General features: G+C 47.5%; 1 protein-coding gene across 5 annotated transcripts in view; it reads left to right on the forward strand.

The window, feature by feature from the left end:
- Window positions 1–22,989, forward strand: part of LOC142567838 (nischarin-like) — a 191,586-nt gene that overhangs the window by 69,797 nt on the left and 98,800 nt on the right. For all 5 annotated transcript variants that reach the window (XM_075677991.1, XM_075677987.1, XM_075677989.1 and 2 more), the window contains 2 exons: window positions 2,943–3,106; window positions 3,727–3,936. In XM_075677991.1, the coding sequence (XP_075534106.1) occupies window positions 2,943–3,106; window positions 3,727–3,936 (374 nt within the window). The remainder of the gene's footprint in view (window positions 1–2,942; window positions 3,107–3,726; window positions 3,937–22,989) is intronic.

The following is a 22,989-nucleotide window of genomic DNA, read 5'->3' on the forward strand; positions in this document are numbered from 1 at the left end:
TTCTGCCGTGCTCACTAAGTTGACTCCCTTCGCCGTTTGTCTATTATAACCCCAGGCCATGTGCGGGGCATTGAAGTCCCCTGCCACTATCAGAGAGCTGTCACCCACTGTGGCGACTGCCCTGCCTAGGAGTCCGCGAAAACTCTGCCGCTGATCTGTCGGAGAGCTGTACACATTGAGGACGAATATGCTCTGTTTGATCCTGCCACTACAGATTATCTCAACCAGCTGCACCTCCAGTCTAGTGCTAGCATCAGCTCTGCCTATTGTGATCTCATGCTCCTGGAAGGAAAGTGCCTTCTTACCCATCGTGATTACCCCTCTCCTACGGTCTTCTTTCGTCGAGACAACGCGGTAACCCGAGAAGGTCGCCTCCTGACAAAGGATCTCCAAAGGGTTTGTCCGCTTGTGCTTTCACAAACTGTTGTAGCGAGGCCTTGCGCCTCTTGAAGCTGGCGCAGTTCCATTGCCACACAAATAATTTGTCTGTGTTGTCCGCCATCGTGTCTCTATTTAGTTAGCATCCCCTTGAGCGCAGTGCACTTGCCCGACGCCTCGGAATCCTGGTGTGCTTTCTTAACCTTACCGGCCACCTTCAGTCTGCTTACATCAAGTTTAGCCTCCATTATCCCCATTCTGTGGTTGAGGGTAGCAATGGCCTCAGACTGTTTCTTGATGGTCTCGAATTGCAGCTCGATAGCTTCAGACTGTGTCTTAATCGCCTCTGCTAATTGATCGAGGAGTTCCGCAAGCGATCCTTTTGCGATGGTCGTGGTGGGCATGGAAGCTGACACGGACGCCTCCTCCATCAGCACCACCACAGCCTCGGTCGACTCGGGAGGGGGCGCCTTACGCTTTGCCTGACCCAGCACTGGTTTTAGTGCTGGTGCGGGCGACGTGCTGCCATGACCGTTCTGTGCTTTACAAATCAATTCGAGGTCTGCCCTCAACTTACGCATTTCTGCCTTGAGCTGTGCGTTCTGCTTTAAAGCTGCAAGACGCGGATCCTCCATCTGCTCTGGCAGTGTACCATGTGTTACCTTCTTTCCAGTCGTCGTCTCTCCGTGACCTTGTCCATCCAGGTAGGCCTCTCCTGGATGCGAACACTGGAGCGCGAGCGTCCCCTGAAACGGGAGCGCGCTCTGCTGACAGGGCGCCTGCTGGATCGGGAGCGCGCTCTGCTGTCGGCGTGCTCCCTGGATCGGGAGCGCCCTCTTATTGCCAACAGGCTTCGGGAAGGGGCCACGCCCACGCCTGCCACGCTGGCATCACGTGATCCAGCAGCCACTTGCGCCTCCCGAGTGCGCCGCCGGCGCCGCCGCCTCCGATGCACGATGTACGGCACCTGGAAGCGCTGGCTGCACCTGCGGTCGGCCATCGGGTGTGCGCCTCCACAGATGGCGCACTTTGGTTCGCACTGATGATCTTCTGGTGGGGAAACCATGCCACAGCCGCGACATTTCCTTTTGTCTTCGCCGTTAGGGCAGAAGACGTCTGCTCTATGGCCGAGCTCTCCACACATGTAGCAAACGTCTACTTGCCTGCGATACAGGGCGCAAGGCAACATGACTGTCCCGCAGACCACGTGATTCGGCACCCTTTGTCCTTCAAAGAGCACAACGATCGTGGGGGTCTTCTTGATCCTTCGTACTTCTAATGCCTCGGGGTTTCGGTGGTTGACAATGAGCGCCTTTAGATCGGCGTCGCTGATCTCGGGGTCCACCCCCCCCCCCCCGCACCACTCCCTTGCAGGGAGTATGCACGTATGCTGCCACGTCGAAGGGGCCCACCTTCGTGTGGATCCTCTGGATCATGGCGTAGGCGCGCGCATTCGCTTCATGCGGCGTGCAAACAACTAGGATGTTCTGGATGCCATTGGGGCACACCGTGTCATCCCGCACTTGCGTCGGTGCCAGGGCCGCCGCCATGGCCAGCGCCCGGGCGAGTTGTATCAAATCCAACTTCAAGTCCAGCCCCCCTCGAGGTCAGACGATGATCTCGAATTGCTCTCTCGGTAATCTGGGGAGCCTCGAGGCATCCACGATACGCTTCAACGCGCTCCGTGGTGCGGCAGTGCGGCTGCCGCATGGCTCGCCTTTTTTCGTCACTTCGGGCCCCGGCATTCTTGGCTCGCCCGGCCCGGTCTTCTTCTTTTTGCCCAGCGCTGTTACCCAGCCTGAGCACTCCGCATCCTCTGGACTAATATCCATGCCTTCAACAATTGCCACGCTTGGATTGGAGGCCATAACACCACGTCTCGCTGCGACTCGCCGAGCGTCTTGAGCGAGCGTCTTGCCGAGCGGCCACCACTCTGCCGTTAGGCTGAGTGTGTTAGGTTTAGCGGCGCGCCAGCGTGGTCCACCAGAAAACAGCTAGGAGAAAAGTCACAAAAGCACCCACCGGTGAAAGTTCGGTGTCCTCCGGTTCCTTGTGACCAACCGCGTCGAATAATGCAATTGTGTAACGTGGCAGATCAAAGAACCTGCCAAAAACATTTAACAAAGCGGGAGCCGATATTCAGCCGTCCGCACTGGTCGGCTCTTCTTCTTCTTCTCTCCAATTAAGGTGAGAGTTTCATTTCTTAAATTTTGCTCTGAAACCTTGGCACTTGTATGTCAACGTGACATAACAGAGTGGTAAGTATTTCTTTGCAGTTTGGCTCTTGTTCCGTAAAAGTTCTTTGTACTTGCCAAGTTTGATCTTTGGCTCTTTTTCAGTGCAATACAGTCAGTCTTTTATCGATTAATTAATGAGGCACGAACTGGCGCGGGAAGGTGCCCTCAACACCGGCATTCTTTTTTTTTTTTCTTTTCTGGCTTGCCAAGTTTCTTTTCACAGTTCTTGGTATTGCAGAAGCATAATTTACTAACTCAACTGAAATAATTTTATTCTCCTTATCCCTGTAGAACTGCATGTTTGAGGTAAGGGTGTTTCTGGTGCAGGTTCAGAGGACAAACGGCGAGACCTAGCCCATGTGCTGGACTTTGTGTCCCAGCTGCGGCACCTCGATGTGGTGGCCGAGCCAGGCTGCCTGGGCGCCAGCAGTGTGCGCCCCAGCTGCCTGCCATTCGACCTGTCCCCTTTTCGGAGCCTCCGTACACTCCGGGTGAGCTTCCGAAATGGCATCCCTTCTATAACAAGAGCGCAGCAGGACACGAACCAGAAAGCACGATTTTTCTGTTGCTAGGCGAGAGAGGTGCAATTCCTCGGTGTTGTTGTCATGTGATGGCAGCCAAGACCCTAGTGGCATGCCATGCGCTGTCAACATAATTTCAAACAATAACAAATCAAAAACGGCTTAAATGGTTTGTTGCGTTTCCATGTCTGCCTGAATTCATGACAGTGGCTCCATTCAGACTCCAAATTGTACACTTTGCAGTACTGTTTGCTTGGAAACCAGCTGCTTAGCATTTACACATTGAACTTTCATGCAATTACTCAGGAGTCCAGATCAGATATTTTTTGTTTGCGTTTTGGTCCTGTGAAATCCGAAAGAATCCCTAGGGTTTTATTGCATCATTATTGCAAGTTGCGTTGAGAGCCACAGTACCAACAAACACCACTGGCATTCAGAATTACCCGAAACAGTGGCGAGGTGTTGAGAACCACCAGTGATGGTCGTGGCAGTGGAAACCAGGCATGCTGCAAGTGTGGCAAGATTGTTACAGTGTAAGGAAGTCCCATGGCTGCCTCTTGATTCTAAAGGGATGTGCTTGAACGCTGCAGCTACAAGGTTGCGAGGTGCGTGGCCAGCTGTCAGGGCTGGAGGTGTTGCGGCCACATTTGCGGGAGTTGGCTGTCGAAAGTGCACTGTCACCCATGGCGGACTTGTCGTGTATACTGGTCGCCGGAGACATCTGGCAAGCAGCAGCGTGGCCCCAGGTACAGAGGGCGTGCTTCAACCGCAACGGCCTCCACACGATTGACCTCAGCGTGGTGAGTTCAAGGGGCTTTGCTCAAGTAAATGGCCAGTGAGGCTGGTCGACAGGGCATGTCTTACTGCTGTAGAAGTGGGCAAGGGCACAAGTTCACTAAATGCCAACTTTTCAAGCATCTGCCATTTCTCTGGCATTGTAGTGGGAATGGCCATGCTGCCGACATCACAGACGTCGAGGCTAACTGGTGCATTGACTTGTAGCACGGTGGTGAGCCAGCTGCCCCCTGCTCTGCTGCAGTGGCAATTTATTCATATGCACGAACACTCTCGAATTTTTCATCGTTTACAAATTGCAACTCATTCTACGAATTTACAAATGTTGTCAAGTTAAAAAAAATTTATTCTGTTCAAAAAAATCTTTTAAAAGTGTTGAAAGATAGGGTGGTGGCTCAAGGTTGCCAAGTGTACCTACAAGAAATGAAATGGTGATGATACCTGCGCCGCCCTCTTGTGGCAGCACAAGGCGTCATATTCCACAGGGTAACTAGCTTTGAAAAAAATTATTCAGACCATGGTGACAGTAAAGTTGCTGAAAAAAAGTCACTAATCTAAAGGCAGTGTGTTGCATGTCAGTTTCAAGTTTGCTGCCGCAGGTGTCTTTGTCTAAAAATTAATCCTTGTCATTAAAGTATGCATGTAGTGGTCTCATTACAAACCTTTTAAAAGTGCAGTCAAACCTCCATATAACGAAATTCTCAATATAACGAAGTATTTCACTTTTCATAACATCTTGTCCCCACATATTTGGTACCTCAATATAATGAAGTGTGTTTGTATGCAATTTCAATATAACGATATTTCACTGCTGCCACAAAGGAATGCCAAGACAATAAATGGAAACTTCCGCGGACACAGATTGTCAAATGATTGAATTACAAGCGGCTTCTTGCAAGTGCACCTCTCAAATGGTGTGCTGCGCGACAAGAGCAACCGCTGAAGTGGACCCACATCATATTCCATATATAGTCCAAGTGCGACAAGATCCTATCACTCTCCACGCACTGAGGGCTTTAGGTGCATGCGAAAGTGTGCGAGGGGGAGAAAAGAAAGATGACTTCACGAGTGACTTCTTTCTGCGCGAGCAGAGGTAAAGAGAGGGAGGGAAGCAAGCTCGCGGTAGTGTATCAGGCGTGCTCGATGCGGCGGAGTGGGTGGAGTGGGGAGTAAGTTGGTGCGTGTCTCGATTGCTGGCACGCATTTCGGTCGTGGCTGCGCGTGGCTTAAGCATGGCTGAGCGCATACGCAGCCGCACACCCTGCTTTAGAGGTAATCTGCCACATGTGTTAAGTGTGGGCATCATGTTGAGATGGTATGGCACCATGTAAGTGGTCTTCCCGTGCATTTAGTATTGGAGATTGCATAATCTGGAGTTTCGGTGACCCGTTAGAATGAGAGGCAGACGAAGCATTCGCTTTCCACTCCGGGTGCTTTTCCTGATGGTGCCGTCCCAGTGTGGGCGACGCTATCGGTCATGGGAGCAGAGTGCACACGAAAGTGTGGCTGGCTTCGCTTAATTCGTACCACCGATGCGAAGATATCGTCGACGGGCGTGGCATGAAACCATATCATTCGTCGCCAACTCACTAATTTATCAAAATGAGTGATTTTCTCATTCAAGTTTGCTTTTTTTGATTGCCCGATAATTAGGAGAATTCTGCAGCCCCTTTCGGTGTAAGAAAAATTGGTCAGTGACCGTACTTATTTGCATAATAGGTCGAATTTCAATACAACGAAATTTCAACATAACGAAGCAAATTGCCGATTTCACCGGCTTTGTTATATTGAGGTTTAACTGTATTTGCTATTTCTTGCCTTCTTCCCCCTATTGTCCAGTGCGCAAGATTTTTATAAATAGTGATGTTCAGAGGTCATCAGGTATTTCTCTGGCAGTGCATGGCTGTCCTTGGGGCAAGATGTCGACTGCTGGACGGCTGGACGGCCAGACTGTGCCGTTCGTCTCGGTGGCACGAGGACTGCATATTTATGGCTGCCGTCCCAGAGGAGCGGGGCTAAGCCTGGTGCTGATGAATAACTTGCTGCGCACAATGGGACAAAGTGAGGCATAAACGGGCACACAGCGCACTTGCTGCATCATAAATCAACTAGCCAGTAGTCAGTACTCACTTGGTCAGTTTTTGCTGGCCTGTACTGCAACCAGCTCCAAGCACACTCCATGAGGCCATCTGCTGCCTTGGCCAACTATGTTGGGTCGGCAAACTGGTTGCCCTCCGCTAAGACCCTGAGCTGTGTCTGCATCTGATGGAACATATGGTTGAACTTATCAGATTCCAGGCCTGGCAGGCCAGTCCAATCGTGATAAGCAGGGATCATGTGTGGGCAGATTTCTCGTGGTGCTCCTTAAGGTGCTTCATTCAAAGCTGGAGCTCCTGCTCTAGTTAAAAAAAAAACTCCATTGTTGTACCTTCCATAAAACTGGCTCAGAGAGCTCACCCGGCTCATGCTACCCATGTTTCATGAGCAGTTTCATTTACCCTTCTTACTCCTTGCTGCGTTATCAAAGGGAGAACTGAACACTTGATGAAATTGTGTGTGCTCTGTTCATGACACAATTAGCCATCTGTTAGTGATGTCTCCCTGTGCATGTTGTTCCTCTGTCATATGCACCAGTCTCTGAATGAGCCCTTACTGCTTAGCTTCGAATGGTGTGGCATCTGGAGCCATTACCTGTGAGGCTGTGCATCATTTTCGTTTCCTGCAGTCACAATAAGAATCGTTTTTATTGTGGTGGTTATAAAGATTACAGGATGTTAAAGGGACACTAAAGGCAAATACTAAGTTGACTTGGACTGTTTAAATGCCATTCCAGAAACCTCAAAACACTTGTTTGGTGCCCAGAAGAGACTTAGCTTACGAGAAAGTTGTATCTGAAGGGTCTGAATACCTTTTTCAAAATTCAAATATCCCGGCACTCAACCGGTGGAGTGGTGACGTTTCATAAGCCATTACCGCGCTTTGGTGCCGTCGGTGAGTAAAACGGCGCCCGACAGACAGCGGCACTGAGCCAAGACAGAGTGTCAGATTAGCCGCTGCACCTGCTTCTTGGTCAAGTGGTGTAGACCGTTCGCGCATCCCGCGACATCACATGGAAGCTGAATTCTCTGCTACTTGCAGTTTGTGCAAGTTTCGCGAGCCAGCAAAACCAGCACTACGCGATCAGGGAAGTACTGAAACGCAATAGCATGGGCGGCACAGAGTCTAGTGAAAACGAAACCTTTCAACTGCCCACGTCATTGCAAGGGTAATTTCAATGAGTTCATTTTTCTGAGCATGAAATGGAACTGGAGAAGTAGCATTTTATTTCATCTTCTTATACAATACGATACAATACGAGGATGTTTTTTGCAATGAGTAGTTGAGTACTAGTGACAGAATTTAACTGAGGAATGCCTTCGTCATCGGGCAAATGCTTGAATGCCCCGGGGGAGTCCCTAATCATGTCCTGCATTTACCTCAATTTCTCGATTATTAAGGGGGGATGCTAGGCTGAAGGGTCAACTTTTGAAGCACTCAAGCAATTTTCATGAAATTTTCAGAGGTAGTTGATCTTGTTGTCATTAGAATATCTTCCAAATATCAGCACCCTAGCGCAACGAGAAAAAAGTTGTGTGTAAAATTAGGAAAACTATCGTTTACAATATAATGAAAATATACAAATTATTTGTGATTAGATACCTTATAGATGGTTTATAGTGCAGGATAAGGTCAGTTGCACATTTTTTGTTATTTCTGTAAAAATGCCATCATTCTGAAAATGAAGTTTATTTTTTTCGCTGCCATTACATGTCAAAGATCTGCTAAATATTATATGTTGGAAAAAATTTAGGCATCTGAAAAAGTACTTTATCTTGTTCCTCACAATGTTTCAGTCAGGAAAAAACGTTAGAAGCAGCATTTAGTGAAGCAGTTCAGAAATTATACTTTTCCTAAAGCTCTTTTTTTTTTTTGCAAAAAGTGCGAACTGAGAAAAATCAGTTCAAAGATTTTATTTCAGAGCATGGCATTTATTCTTATGATCAGAAAAAATCAAAGTGCCCTGCTTCCTGGAGGTTGAGCCGATGCTGGTTGTCTGGACCTTTAAGGCCCCCCAACGGAGGCAACACACCTCTTTGGCCTCTGCTTCACATAGACGGCACCTCCAGACTGACCCACCTGGAGGAAATCGGCAGTCGCCTTTTCCTGTCCCTCTATTCAATCTTTTGCTTTCCCTCTCGCTATCTCTTCTTTCCTGTCTTCTTATCACTTCTTCTCACTTTCAAATTTCTAGGCAGCAAGGGTTAACCTGGTGTATGTATCCAACTTTGGGTATGTTATATTAGGTAACAGTGGCTACGTACAGCTGGCGTCTGCATTTCCTCCCAGACTCGTGGCGTCCCCTTGTTGGGATCAGTGGTGGGCAGCTGGCACAGCTACTGAAATAAATGAATTCTGCATGGCTAACACGTCATTCCCCTCCCTTTCTGATCGTCCTCTTTCAAAAAGAGGGCGCACCGAAGAAACTTCTCAACTATTCAGCCAGCGCAAAGAAACTTTCCCCCGCTACCATGTAATACACAGTCAAGATCCTGAAAAGACAGTCAGAACTATCTCACCTTTCATCGTAGCTAAATGCCTTACTGAAACACTAGGTGCTGGCTACAAAGTGACGAAACTGAACAGTGGCGACCTTCTTCTTGAGGTCTGCGACACTCTACAACATGGCAAACTCTCCAGTCTCTTAGCATTCCGTAATGTGAAAATCGCTGTTACCCCCCACCGATCACTGAACACGTCTAAAGGAGTCATCTCTGATGAAGATCTGTTGAGCCTAAGCGAGGAAGAGCTCCTGGAGGGCTGGAAAGAACACAATGTGATTCAGGTGCAAAGAATAAAGATCAAGCGATACAACTAAGATATCCCAACTAAACATCTCATCCTCACCTTTGCATCCAGCGTTCTACCAGAAACCTTAGAAACAGGATATACCAAACTTAGAGTCCGGCCTTACATCCCAAACCCCCAAAGATGCTTCAAGTGCCAGAGATATGGCCATGGTTCGCAAAGCTGCCGTGGCCGACTGACCTGTGCAAGGTGTGGCGAACACGGTCACGAATCCAACAACTGTAATGGCACACCCCACTGTCCCAACTGTGATGGTGGACACGCAGCATACTCTCGAACCTGCCCCTCGTGGAAAAAAGAAAAAGACATAATAACAATGAAAATCAAAGAAAACATCTCATTTCAAGAATCGCGGAAACGTGTTTCCTTTTTCCATACCTCAGGGTATGCTGGTGCAGTGCGCAAGGGGGCAACATCGCAGCAGACTCCGGCTCCGGCCCAGCCCACAACGAGTGTGGTTGCGGCCTTGCCACCAGCCCCCCTGGCGTCAGCAGCCAGCGCTGCTGTGCCGTCCCCGAAGGAGGGCCCATCGACCTCTGGGTTGGTGGCCTCCAAGGCCCTGCTTTTCGAGGCAAGGCCTAAAGGGAAAACACCCCGCTCATGTGAGCGGAAGTCCAGCGGCTCCCAAGAGTCGATGGACACAACCCCGAGCCAGAAGGCGCATCTAGCACCTCGGGAGCGGTGCGAGTCTCGCGACCGCTCCAAAAAAGACAAAACTCGTACCATAATCACGGGGCCTGAAAAGGCTCCGTAAGTCATTCCTCTGACTTGACTCCTCTTGACACACAGCATAAAAACACGAACAATATGGCTACACAAATAATACACTGGAACGTTAGAGGTCTTATCACACAACCTCGATGACATTAACGAACTCTTACACAAACATTACCCAAAGGTGCTGTGTGTTCAGGAGACACATCTTAAATGCACACAAACAAACTTTCTTTGTCAGTACGCCATCTACCATAAAGACCGCAACGAGGCGAATACCTCGTCTGGCAGATTAGCAATAGTTGTAGACAAGTCGGTAGCTTGTCACCAGGTCGCCGCCCTTCAGACGCCCTGTCAGGCAGTGTCGATTCGGGCAATTCTTTTTAATAAATTGATCACTGTATGTTGCTTATACATACCCCCTAATTTTCATCTGGAAAAAAGTGATTTTTTATAGCCTAATTGACCAGCTTCCGGACCCTTACATACTCGCAGGCGATTTTAATGCCCACCACACCATGTGGGGAGACTTGCGATGTGACGCGAGAGGCCGTTTCATTGAAAATTTTCTTGTGAACTCCGGTGCATGCCTCTTCAACAAGGAGCCAACTTATTATAATATTCATAATCATTCATATTCATCAATAGACCTGTCTATTGGCTCGGCTTCAATTTTTCCCAGACTTGCAATGGCGTGTAATAAAAAATCCCTATGGAAGTGACCACTTTCCTGTAATGTTAAATTCAATGCCTCAACATGAATGCCCCCTACACACACCCCGGTGGAAACTAGCCTCCGCCGAATGGAATGATTTTAAGGAAGCAACTTACTTATCACGAGATCTTATCACTGATTTTAACATAGACAATGCAGTAGCATATTTTACTTGTTTTATAATCGACGCAGCTGAAAAGTTCATTCCCCAAACACAAGGCCTCTCTTATAAAAGACGGGTACCCTGGTGGAATGAACAGTGCAGACTGGCATGAAAGAAACAAAACAAAGCGTGGGGTTTGCTGCGTCGCTCCCCGACTGCAGAAAACCTCATAGAATTTAAACTGACAAAGTCACAAGGGAGGCGCACGTGGAGACAGGCAAGGAGAACTAGCTGGAAGAGGTTTCTCTCATGCATCACATCCTACACTCAAGAATGTAAAGTTTGGAATGGTGTAAGAAAGATAAAGGGGCAACAAATTCACCCTCTGCCCTTAGTGGACGACCAAGGGACTACCTTGGAGGGCCAGGCAAACACTCTGGGCGAACACTTCGAACATATATCAAGCTCCACACATTACACAAAATCATTCCTCAAATATAAACACTTAGCTGAACTTAAGACACTTGATCGTAAATGCTGTCCGGATGAACCATATAACCGTCCTTTTAACATTGACAAGCTTAAAGCTGCATTGAGCACATGTAGAAGCTCTGCACCGGGAGCTGATAGAATCATCTATGACATGATTAAGAACTTACACGAAGACAAACAAATGACACTTCTGGCACTTTTCAACTCTATCTGGGCTGCCGGATACCTCCCATCCTCATGGAAGGAAGCTATTGTTATTCCCATCTTGAAGCTGGGTAAAGACCCTTCCTTGGCGGCAAGTTATCGCCCGATAGCTCTTACAAGTTGTCTTTGTAAGCTATTTGAAGAAATGATTAATCGTAGACTAATACATTTCCTTGAACTGAACAATATGCTTGATCCCTATCAGTGTGGCTTCAGAGAAGGGCGGTCCACAGCTGATCATCTTGTACGCATTGAAGCAAATATCCACGATGCATTTGTACATAAACAGTTCTTCTTATCGATATTCCTCGATATGGAGAAGGCGTACGACACTACGTGGTGATACAGGATCTTGTGAGACTTGTCGGGGATGGGCATCCGTGGAAATATGCTCAACATAATAGAAAGCTATCTGTCCAAACGTACCTTCCGTGCGAAAGTCGGCGATGTATTGTCGTGACCTTTTATACAAGAAAATGGTGTAACTCAAGGTGTGCTTAGCTGCACACTCTTTATCGTGAAAATGAACACCTTCATTACCTTCATTACCGCGAGCCATTTGCTTCATTACCGCGAGCCATTTTTTATTCTGTTTACATAGATGATATACAAATAGGCTTCAAATCCTGCAACCTTGCAGTGTGTGAGAGGCAAGTACAACAGGGCTTGAACAAAGTATCTAAATAGGCAGACGAAAACGGATTTAAAGTGAACCCGAACAAAAGTTCTTGTGTGCTTTTCACAAGAAAGAGAGGCCTCGTTGCAGATCCCAATATCGAAATGTATGGCCAGCAAATCCCTGTGAACAAAGAGCACAAGTTCTTAGGTATCCTACTTGACTCTAAACTAACATTTATTCCACACATAAAGTATCTCAAGGTGAAATGCTTAAAAACAATGAATTTACTGAAAATTTTATCCCATACAACATGGGGCAGCGACAGAAAATGTTTGATGAATCTTAACAAAAGCCTCATTCGATCACGATTGGACTACGGTGCCGTGATTTATCATTCTGCAGCCCCGAGCGCGCTAAAGATGCTAGATCCGGTTCACCATTTAGAAATTCGATTGGCCACTGGCGCTTTCAGAACAAGTCCCATTGAAAGTTTGTATGTCGAATCAAATGAGTGGTCACTCCATCTCCACAGAACATACATCAGCCAAACATATTTCTTGAAAATCCACTCTAATCCTGAACATCCGTGTTTTAATACCCTTAACGATATGACATATGATACACTCTTTCGTAATCGTTCCTCTGTAAGACAGCCTTTCTCACTTCGTGTGAGGGAGCTTAGTGTTGAAATGAATGTCCCCATCCTCAAACATCGCCTAATGCCTCCAGTTAAGCTGCTGCCTCCTTGGGAGTGGCAGATGATGCAATGCGATATATCTTTCATGCAAGTTACAAAACACGCTCCAGAGATTGAAATCCAAATGCATTTCCGGGAACTCCAATACAAACACTCCTGCATGGAGTTCTACACAGACGCATCGAAGTCACGCGAGGGGGTGTCATGTGCAGCCGTCGGCCCATCCTTCTCAGAATCCGATGTACTGCATCCGGAAACAAGCATCTTTACGGCTGAGGCCTACGCACTACTGTCGGCTGTAAAGCATATAAGGAAAACAAAACTAAAAAAATCTGTTATATGTACGGACTCCCAAAGCGCTGTGAAGGCTTTGATGTCATTTTGTAAGCACAAAAATCCAATAATCAATGAACTATATTCCGTCCTATGTAAAGCGTATATATGTAACCAGCATGTCATCATATGCTGGGTGCCGGGTCCTAGGGGCATCGAAGGTAACGTTCTGGCGGACCAGATGGCCACATCAATTGCCTCATATTCTGTTCATCCTACCGCAGCAGTCCCTGTTACAGATCTGTCCCTGTTACAGATCTGAGGCCCTTCTTGTGCAGGAAACTGTGAAACTACTGGCAACGCTTGTGGGACAGGGAAACAAATAATAAGCTGCATGTAATAAAGCCACAATTAGGGTTCTGGCCTTCTGCAATAAAATCACGCCGGACAGATGTCCTATTCTGTCGTCTTAGAATAGGACACACATTTGGCACCCATAACTTTTTACTCACCGGAAATGACCCTCCAACCTGTGGCAGATGTGGGGAGAGGCTGACCGTGCTCCACGTCCTCCTGGAGTGTCGGAAAGCCGAATCTGAGAGAAGGAGACATTTTTCCTTAGCATACCGTCAACACATTCCTCTTCATCCTGTAATGTTTCTCAGTCCAGAACCGCTTTTTAATACAAAGACTGTCCTAGCCTAGGTTTCCTCAGAGATGTTGTCCTACACGTTATTAGTCCCATACATTCGTAGCGCTTCCTCTCTTGAGAGGATGCCGCTGTGACAGTCATACTGTATAGCACATGCCTCCAGGCCCTTGTGTTTCAAGGGCTCTGGCGAGGCAGTAGTGCTCCAGGTAATTTTACCATCTCACATATCTTTTATAGTGCATCATTCTCTCACGATGGATTCTATTACTCATAGACCATGCCATTATCATCGACATAATCTTATAACAGATAGGTTTTACGCACTCTAGAGCGACTATTTTTAAGGCCCCTTTACAGCCACGCCACATCAACCTCATTGAACTCATAACTACATTGCGAATTCATCAACACTGGCTTGGCGCTCTTTGGCCATACCTGGCCCTTGCGCCAATAAAAACCAAACATTCATTCATTCATTCAAAGTGCCCTGCTGCATATGCTGGGCACTCCTCTTCAACACGACGCTGCTCTGCGGCAATCGCTTCAAGGCGTCTTTTTTTCAGCTTTAGAGCTATCCATCGCTGTTGCCTGCGCTCGTGAAATGGCTTGCTTTGTTGCTTCCCAAACGTGCTTATTCGTCTGGACTCCATGTTCAAGTTCCAGCTTGTCAAGAACTCTCTTGATGCCACGTGCGCCTTCATTGAATTCTAGCACAGCCAGGTCTGCTGCAGTCTCCACTGTTCTCAGTGATGCAAATTCTGTCTTTGGGCGCCTTTTCCATACAAGAGCATTGAAGTACTCGTTTGCATTCTGTGTCTGCATCCTTAAACATAGTGCAAGAAGCTCTGGCTTACTGAGCCTGTTGTAGAGAGGCACCAGCTCTTTGGCAACGTCTCTGCTGAAAGCTGGACGATGGGATCTTGGCCCTGATGACTTGTCCGCTGCAACTAGGGCTCTGTGCCGATTGTAGGGACACCAAGAGTGCTCACCAACTGGGCAAGCGTCATGTCGTGGGACTGTTGAGTAGGAGTGAAAAAGCGTCGCAAATACTCCTCGTTGCATTTTTTTTTTACATCTGGAGCTTTGTCTTTCAGGGCACATGCACAGCAAGCAGTGAGTTTTTTTACAACACTGTGTGTCAGCTTCCCCTTGCCTCCTAGACCTTTCGTCGTTTTCTTTCGTTTCTCAATTCCAGCGTACACTCGTTTTGCAACATGGTTTATACAGTCCTCTTTCAGAATCTCTTTATCATATAGCTTGTGGCTGGAGACATGCAGGAATGATTTGCTATTGCCATCACAGAGCACTGTGGTATATTGCATGTTGTGACGCTCCTTAGAGTGACTGAATATTGTGCCTGCAGCTTGAACCTCAATGGCATTAGATGAGCCAGCGAAATTCTTCAGGCAGACCTCACTGTAAACTTTTTTCCAATCTTCATGTCCATCCTCGCCTTCATTTGGACCGTAGTTGCAGCCATGACTATAGTTGCACTGCACAGAAAAATCCAGCACCAAGCCCGTTTCTAGCTCAATAGCTATGCCGAGACCAATGTTCGAAGTATGGCCACGTTTATGCCAAGTTCCGTCATAGCTTACACACACATCCAAAAGATCAGTGGGGGCAGCAATGGAGTTGATTGCCCTCACAGCAGCCCCGGTTTCACGCATCACATTGCCTGCTGCTTCCATAGCAGCTCTGTGCACCTTCTCTGCTACTGTTTGGTATGTCTTGTGGTGCATAGGAACCATGCCCGCAAAAAAGTTTGCCATGCTTCTGTAGTTCATGCCACAGTTACGGCTTGCAACCATGAGACGAATTGAAAGCTCAGGCTGGCCACTAGACTTCACAGGTGGAGCCTTCTTGACTTCCCCACATCTGCTACACATCACGACAAATTCAAGATTCACACCCACCACGGTTTCTTGTAAATGTAACGAATTTCCATGACAACGCGGACACAGAAGTGATGTTACTAACGCCTTGATTGCTGTAACTTTCACGAGACGGTACCTGCTCAGCTCCGCCGTTTCTTCCGTCTTGTCGTCAGAATCGGGACACTGTCAAAGTAGCGCAACCTTCCTTTCAAATGTTGTCAATTGGCACTCATTACCTTTGGCAGGACCAGTAGTTTCCACAGATGACGAACCATCAACGGAGCCTGAAGAGTTCGCTTTGATCGCCGGCGGCAGGTCTTGCGAATGCCCAGGCAGGCGCTCCGCACTTGCAGGCGGAGCGCCTGCAAGTGCGGAGCCCAGTGCTCTTTAGGCCTCTCACTGTTGCGGTGCGTTTACGCTTTCCCAAGCTTCTCCATGTAGACGACTTCGTTACGGGCATTTTCTGTCCAGCCATCAACCACCCGCACATTCCAACAGTCGTAGGAGGAAAAAAAAGACGCCTACAACCAGCACAGAATGCATCCAAAGCGAGAGAGATACTGAACGGTGCGAAAACAGTGCTGCGGGGTCACGTGGCACGTTTCCGCCAATCGGATTTTCGGTTTCAGTTTCCCAGCCACTCTGCAGTTGCCGCGGCAAAAAATATGCCTTTCTTTTTTTGCTATTCCTTAGTGCTCCGGTGTACTCTCGATAGAAGGTCCTCCGTGCCAAAAAAGCGTGAAAAACAAACTTCCTAACCTGGGCATTCACTTTGTGTTTCGTTTCTTGCCCACTGCGGCCGCGTCTGGAAAAACAGCGTTCAGAGTCGCATTCGACGGGAAATGCACGCCACCAATTTGTGAAAAAAATTTATTTTCTTCCTTTCTACTGCTCCGATAACTACGAGACTTGGTGACAAGATTCTTTATTAACCCGCCGTGGTTGCTCAGTGGCTATGGTGTTGGGCTGCTGAGCACGAGGTCGCGGGATCGAATCCCGGCCACGGCGGCCGCATTTCGATGGGGGCGAAATGCGAAAACACCCGTGTACTTAGATTTAGGTGCACGTTAAAGAACCCCAGGTGGTAAAAATTTCCGGAGTCCTCCACTACGGCGTGCCTCATAATCGGAAAGTGGTTTTGGCACGTAAAACCCCAAATATTATTAAGATTCTTTATTAAACAAGCAATTCAGAACAACTCAGAATAAAAAACTGCAATGCGACCTTCTTTCTAAACTAAACATAATAAAGCACAGATTACAGCAGTTGCAACAAGTTGCGAGCAAGGAACAATTACAGGTTTTTTAGCATAAACAGTGTAATTAAAGAAGTTAATGTGCATAAATAATAAGCGCACTAAAGAAGACTAACATAATCTCGTTATACACTAACAAATTAACAGTACCAATGACATGATGTGCATCATTGGCAGACTACAATATATATGCATAACAAGGACGTCAAACAACAACATAATGGTATCACAATGAAAACTAAATGAAGGCACATGAAAGAATTGTTCTGAGTGTAAACTAAGCATCAGCTTTGAAAGAATATACTCTTTTAGTAGTTGTTTCTTAGTTTTGTGAATGTTATGTTTTTATATCTAATGCTAGTGTGTTCCAGAAAGCGACATAGGAGAAATACAAGCTCTGCTTACCATAACTAGTACGTATTTTGGGTAAAAGCAAGTTTCTGTCTGTTGCAAACCTGGTAACATTGGTATTTATTAGCGAAGATTAGCTTATCAAGCTATCGCATCAAGTGAAATTGATTTGGCAGAACAAAAGGGTATCAAAGTTTTGTTTAACAAGTTTTGCAATTGAAAGGTTGTGATTAGTTTGTAAAAGATGTGGCATTGTGGTTGTATGCGCTAAAAATAATTATCATAACAGCCTGGTTCCGTAGGCTTTGCAATGAGTTTATATGGGTTGCGTAAGTGTTTCCCCAACAAGTAGAGGACAGTAATGTTTGATGGTTAAATATGTTTCGTACTTTTAGTGTGCTGAATCCACAGATAACCTTTTGCTTGACTTTAAATAATATTTGTTCAATAAATTGAAAATTTCTGTCAAGTTCTACATTGTGAGGGATAGCTCAAAAATCACGGTAATGGAGGCGAAACCTTCGTTGCCGAGAAGAACGAGGCCATTTGCATTTTTAGTGACTGTTTTAATACAAGAATGAGCGAGAGAAGCACTAGAAAAACATGCAAGTACTAAACACTTGCCTAATATCACTCAAAATCAACCACTGAAGTCCCACAGAATATAATCTCACGCCGCGATAAATAATGTTTGTGAGCGTTCACCCTGTGCACATCGGTCTGCTGTTGGTAGATTCCGCTTCACGATGATGGCAGGGATAAGTGTGGCATGGGCGGACGGGTCACAGGAGGCCTAGGAACGAATGACAGGGCAGGCCTGGCACTGTCTGGTCCCGGACAACCAATGGAAGGCCCAGGGCTGGAATTCATCCTTGTCCGAGAGCAGCGCACCGGGGTCGGCTAAGGGATTGCCAGGTAAATGGAGTAGCCAGGCAGCAGCTGGGTTTTGGGACCAGATGAGCTCTTGCAGCCTGGCACTGCGTGCTCCTGTGCTGCTCCATGAAGCTCACCCAGCACTTCCTTTTCCTTTGTCTCGTTCTGCGCGAGTTAGTTTGCTATTGGTCGAATTTGTTCGTTCATCTTCTTTTTTCCTTCCGTTTGCCATGTGGCAGCCTCATTGCTTTGTCTTCTTTGTCGTCCTCATGTCATTTCATATAAGCACCGCACAGCACCACGGACACCGCTCACCGCATTTCAGTACCCCACACAACATAACATACACCAAGAGACACTCGAACCTCGTTATAATAAGTTGAAGGGGGAGCTTAAATTACTTTGTTATATCCATTACTTCGTTATAGTCATCATTGCCATTTAATGCAATATATGTCCAATGGTGTGCACAATTGTAAACATGGAAATAAGAAGGTGGCTTAGTGGCCTGTGGAATTGCTACACAGCCACACATGCGATGACATTTGAAGAAAACACAAAAGACTCTTCGTTGTGTGCAACACATGACTTAGCACCATACGTGACAGTCTTTAGATAGGTGTCTTCTGTTCCAGTGTGGTGATCTTTCATGCCTGCTTTTCATTTGACTCGTCGTGGTCTAGCAGCACGTGGCACACAACACAGCCTGGCGCTGTTTGATCGAGGAGTCGCTGAACTGGCTTTGCTCGGCCGGCTCGTGACCTCTGAGAGTGCACTGATGCCAATGAAATCTTGAAGGCCACGCCCAGCTGCCAGCCTGCCCGGCTTGCTGCAGGGCAGGGACGAAGAATATTTAGTTGAAACTCCCGTCAGTGCAGGCGCATGTGGGCAACCAGATAACGTCACAAAAAAATAGCATACGCTGACGGAGGCGCAGTCGGTGGCGACGCCTTGCGGTGCATCATGCAAGCCACAGCGGGAGGAGGTGAGAAACAGACACTCGAACAGACAGCCTAAGCGTGCTCTCTTAGGCGGCACCCATGTCTTCCGCTCAAAGCAGACAACAAGCAGAAGACACGAACATTCACTTCTGTGGGCACGCCGTAACGTTGTTTGTGTGCCCTTAACTCAAACAGCAACAGTTCTTGTCAGTGTCTGTTATAGGGCCACAATACTAACAGTTGCTACGTGCAAATGCCTTTCTTCGTAATTTGCTAGCCTAAGATGGGACACAGGTGTTTCGTTGAAAACTGAAAAAGTGGGTACAAATCTTAGAGGGAAAAGGTGAGCATGTTCAAGGCTCCGAATGATCCTGAACGACTGCAAGCATGGGCTTTGGCAATTCCTGGGGACAGCCATGAGCTCACATTGAGAGATTACGTCTGCGAGAAGCATTTCACGGGCGACATAATAAAACCGGGTAAATACTACGGTGAGCTTAGAGGAGAGGTAATCGTGGACCATCCGAAAGAAACCTAGGTTTCATCCAGAGGCTAATCCATGCACCTTTCTTCAGCCTCCAGCATCCTTGGCATCCCAGAAAAAGAAGCGGACCCCCCGAGAAGCGTCATCAAATATCAGTCATGCTACCATTAAATAATCAAGAATGAGTGTGTACAACAAGCCAGAAATATCAACAGTGGTGAAAATTCAACTAGTGGGTGTACACGTCTCCCATCTCTCGTTCACACGGCCTTGACTGCCTCTTGCACTGCATGTGTCTGGGCACGTTTCGTACCTCGCGCGGTGTGTGCCTACGTGTGTGTGTGGACGTTTTATTCGAAGGACGATGTATGCACTTCTATTTGCCTTTAAGAAGATCGGTACGTTTGATGATCATTTTCATGGCTGCAATGCAGTGAAAGGGCAGCGTCTGCTTAGCTATGTAAGTGACATTGAGCAGGTAATTGGAAACGACATTGTATGTGCCGCCGGAAGAATCGTCGACTTATACGATGCGTGTTAGCTAAAGTCATTTTTGCAGTTCTCCGCAAAATGTCTGCTACATATGCGTGTTCGCAACAACCAACTTCCATCGACACTGTGCGGAAATATACAAAATATATCGCCGCATAGTACAAATACGGCATGCGCACGCAACTTTAACTAGTACGTCCCCTACAATATATATAATAGAGGCAGCAATGCAGAAATCTTGGCCATTTTTTAATAGTGCTCAATAGACGGAAGTTGAAAGTACAGTAAAACCTCGTTAAACCGTACCCGCTTAAACCGTACCCGTGTAAAAAGTAGTAAAGTCAAATCCCCGACTCAGCGGCCATTGAACATAATGTGTTTTATATCTGCATAAACCATACCAGATGGCGCTCTTTGGCCACACCTGGCCCTTGCGCCATTAAACACCACATATCATCATCATCAACCATACCAGCTCATTGCATACATATCGGTTAACGCGTAGTGCTTCCACATTTCGACGCGCAAACACGGCGGTGCATTGTCTGCATCGGGTGGCCCGGCAGAACAACAAGCCTGAGAGATCAGAACGGCCTCCAAGCGCCCTGCGTGTTTGCGCATGAAGCCACATCAACATCATTTCGGCGCCGCACTAGAGAGAGTTGTGATGTCGTGCAACCAAGGACTCGTGTCATGCCGATGCTCGAATTAAAGAAAAAAAGACGACAGGTGCTCAGCACAGAAGAAAAATTAGACATAGTTCGTGCTATCGAACATGACACGAAGAAGTCTGTGCTAGCACGCGACAGGGATCTGCCGTTGACTATTGTGTGTGGCGTTTGGAATGCGAAGAAGTTGCTCGGCGGTGCTGCTGCGACCGTGAAGAGATGTCGGCTACAAGGTTCAACTTTTCGCCATCGTTGCCTCTGTTGTTGCCTAAGTGTTAACTAGCGACAGTGATGAGGAGGACACGGAAAGCGTCTGCACGGGCGATTCAGGCCCGACAGGGGTAGAAGCTGCGCGTTACGTCAGCCTCATGAATGCAATCGGCGCAACGAGAACAGCACCCCTCAATGAAAAAGGTGCCCCGTGACTTCTGCAGCGCTACCGCGCGCGTGCACGGAGAATACGTAATGCCAGTGAGGAATCTGCCATGCGAGTGTGTGCCGAGAAGAGGGGGCTGGTAGCTCGCAGCTTCAGTAAGTTTGAGGCTGCTGTCGTCGCTGCTAGGACGCCGCAACATCAAACGAAAATAACACTTTTGTCGCGCAGAGTGAATAAATACTGCCTGTTTTTTACCCTTTCATCGCACTCTCCCAGAGTTCTGTTTTTGACAGGTAAGTTGGCGATCTCGTGCTGTTTCGTTTAAACAGTACTACCGTAGTTACACGATTGTAAGTCGACTCGAATGTAAGTCGACCCCCCCATATCGCTTGATCGAAAAAAAAAAAAAAAAAACCCGAGGGCGCATTTGATAACGAAAATTTATTAGTAGCTGACATGGTCATTGGACTACTCGTCTTCGCTAGTGCTGCCATCGTCATCGTTGCTGCGGTCCCACAGCTCGTCGTGGTCCAGCAAAATTTCAAATTTGGCAAACGACCGCACCAGGACATCTTGCAGAACAGCAGCCCACGCCAAATGCACCCAACCACACTCAGCCGTCAGGGAGGCTCTTTTGACAGGTCCGGTTGGCGTAATTTCGCAGTCTTCTGCCGCCAGCCACTCGTTGTACTCACGGCGGAGCAGAACCTTAAAATTAAGGCGGAGGTCCGGGCTTATTTCATGACCACGTCGCACTTCACTGGCAGGGACCGATCATGCATTTCAGCGACGTACGCTGCAAGCTTAGCCTACAGCTCCGGAAAGCGTCCATACTTCGGCACGTGGGAAATTTCTCACTTGCCGTCACACAGGTGAAAATTTCGCTTCGCTGCAGTCGCCACTCTCGCACCACCCGTTTAGAAACATCGAAATTGCGGCCCGCTGCACAGTGATTTGTTTCTTCGGTGTAAAGGATGGCAGCCCTCTTGAACGCTGCTGTGAACGAGTGCCGAAAGATTAGTGGGCCTGCAGCACTCATGACGACTGGGGAAGCGTAGAAGTAGCACGTAGCCGAAGTGGAGCGCGTCAAGAAGTTAGTCAAACCAATACCAATGCCTTTAAACAGAGAAAGAGAAACCGGTGTCTGCTCTTCCATGAACTACCGATACTCCCCGCAAGCGCCGCTGTTCTGAGGGTGCCGCCGCAAATGGGAACAGCGGCGCTTTTATCAAATATCGACACCCCCCCATGAGTGTTGCATGCACTGTAAGACTCTCAAAAATGTTGAAAAACTCTTCCGAAAAGCGAACAAACACGCGGGATAGCGAAAAGATACGGGTAGGGCCATAGAGTAAACATAAAATTGTAACTAGGTTGTAGCTCTCGTTGGTATGGCTTTTTTTGGCGGGGCCATGTTTTGGTTTCGATTGTAAGTCGACCCCCCAGCTTCAGACTTTCAAATTTTAAAAAAGGGGTCGACTTACAATCGTGTAAATACGGTACTGTTTAGTAAGTATTTTCCAAGCTCCAGCCAACTACGGTTTAATGAGATTTCACTCTATGCCGAGCGGACTTGTTCATCCTGTATCGCTCCCTAACTCTTCCTTTGAGGCTGTTAGTGTCGATCTCCTCGGCCCATTATGCAATAAAAGTATGCCAGAATGCCAATCGATGGGTCGTCCATCTGTGTCGACCATCCGACGCGCTATGCAGAAACTGCTGCAATACCTGCAGTGACGGCCTTCCCCGTATCGCAGTTTATGCTTCGCTTCGTAATTCTATGTCACGGTCCTCTACGGGTCGTCATGATCTACCGCGGGCGTCCACTCATCGCAATCATTGAAACGATCCTGCGTCTGTCTGCCTGCCAGTTCCACCATGCCACTCCGTATCACTCGCAGGTCAATAGACTGTTGTAGCTTGACACCAGGCACAAGTTCAAAGATACTTTATTATAGAGGTGCACGTTGGCAGTCTCAACTCGACAACAAGAAGAGAACACGTAATGATACTTGGGCTTGTGTATAAGCACACACTATCTCTCGGCACATGCGGAGCGAGCAGTAGCTTGCGAGCACACAAATATGCCACGCAAATGACTGATGATGTCACAACACTACCGCTAAACAGTACTACCATTTAGCACATACTTTTTCCAAGCTCCGGCCAACTACGGTTTAATGAGGTTTCACTGTATTAGTAATCATTTCTGCTTCGGTAATGCCGGCGCGACCAAGACGTGGGCGTGTATCGTCCAGTAACTTGATCTATCGTTACTCCGGTCATGTTCAGTACATTGTGCACATATTCAATTTCTCGGCATGCGTGAGCTCTGGCCACTGCTAGCGCATGTAACAAAAGTGGTTA

Source organism: Dermacentor variabilis, unplaced genomic scaffold (assembly GCF_050947875.1).
Source record: "Dermacentor variabilis isolate Ectoservices unplaced genomic scaffold, ASM5094787v1 scaffold_14, whole genome shotgun sequence".
NCBI lineage: Eukaryota > Metazoa > Arthropoda > Arachnida > Ixodida > Ixodidae > Dermacentor > Dermacentor variabilis.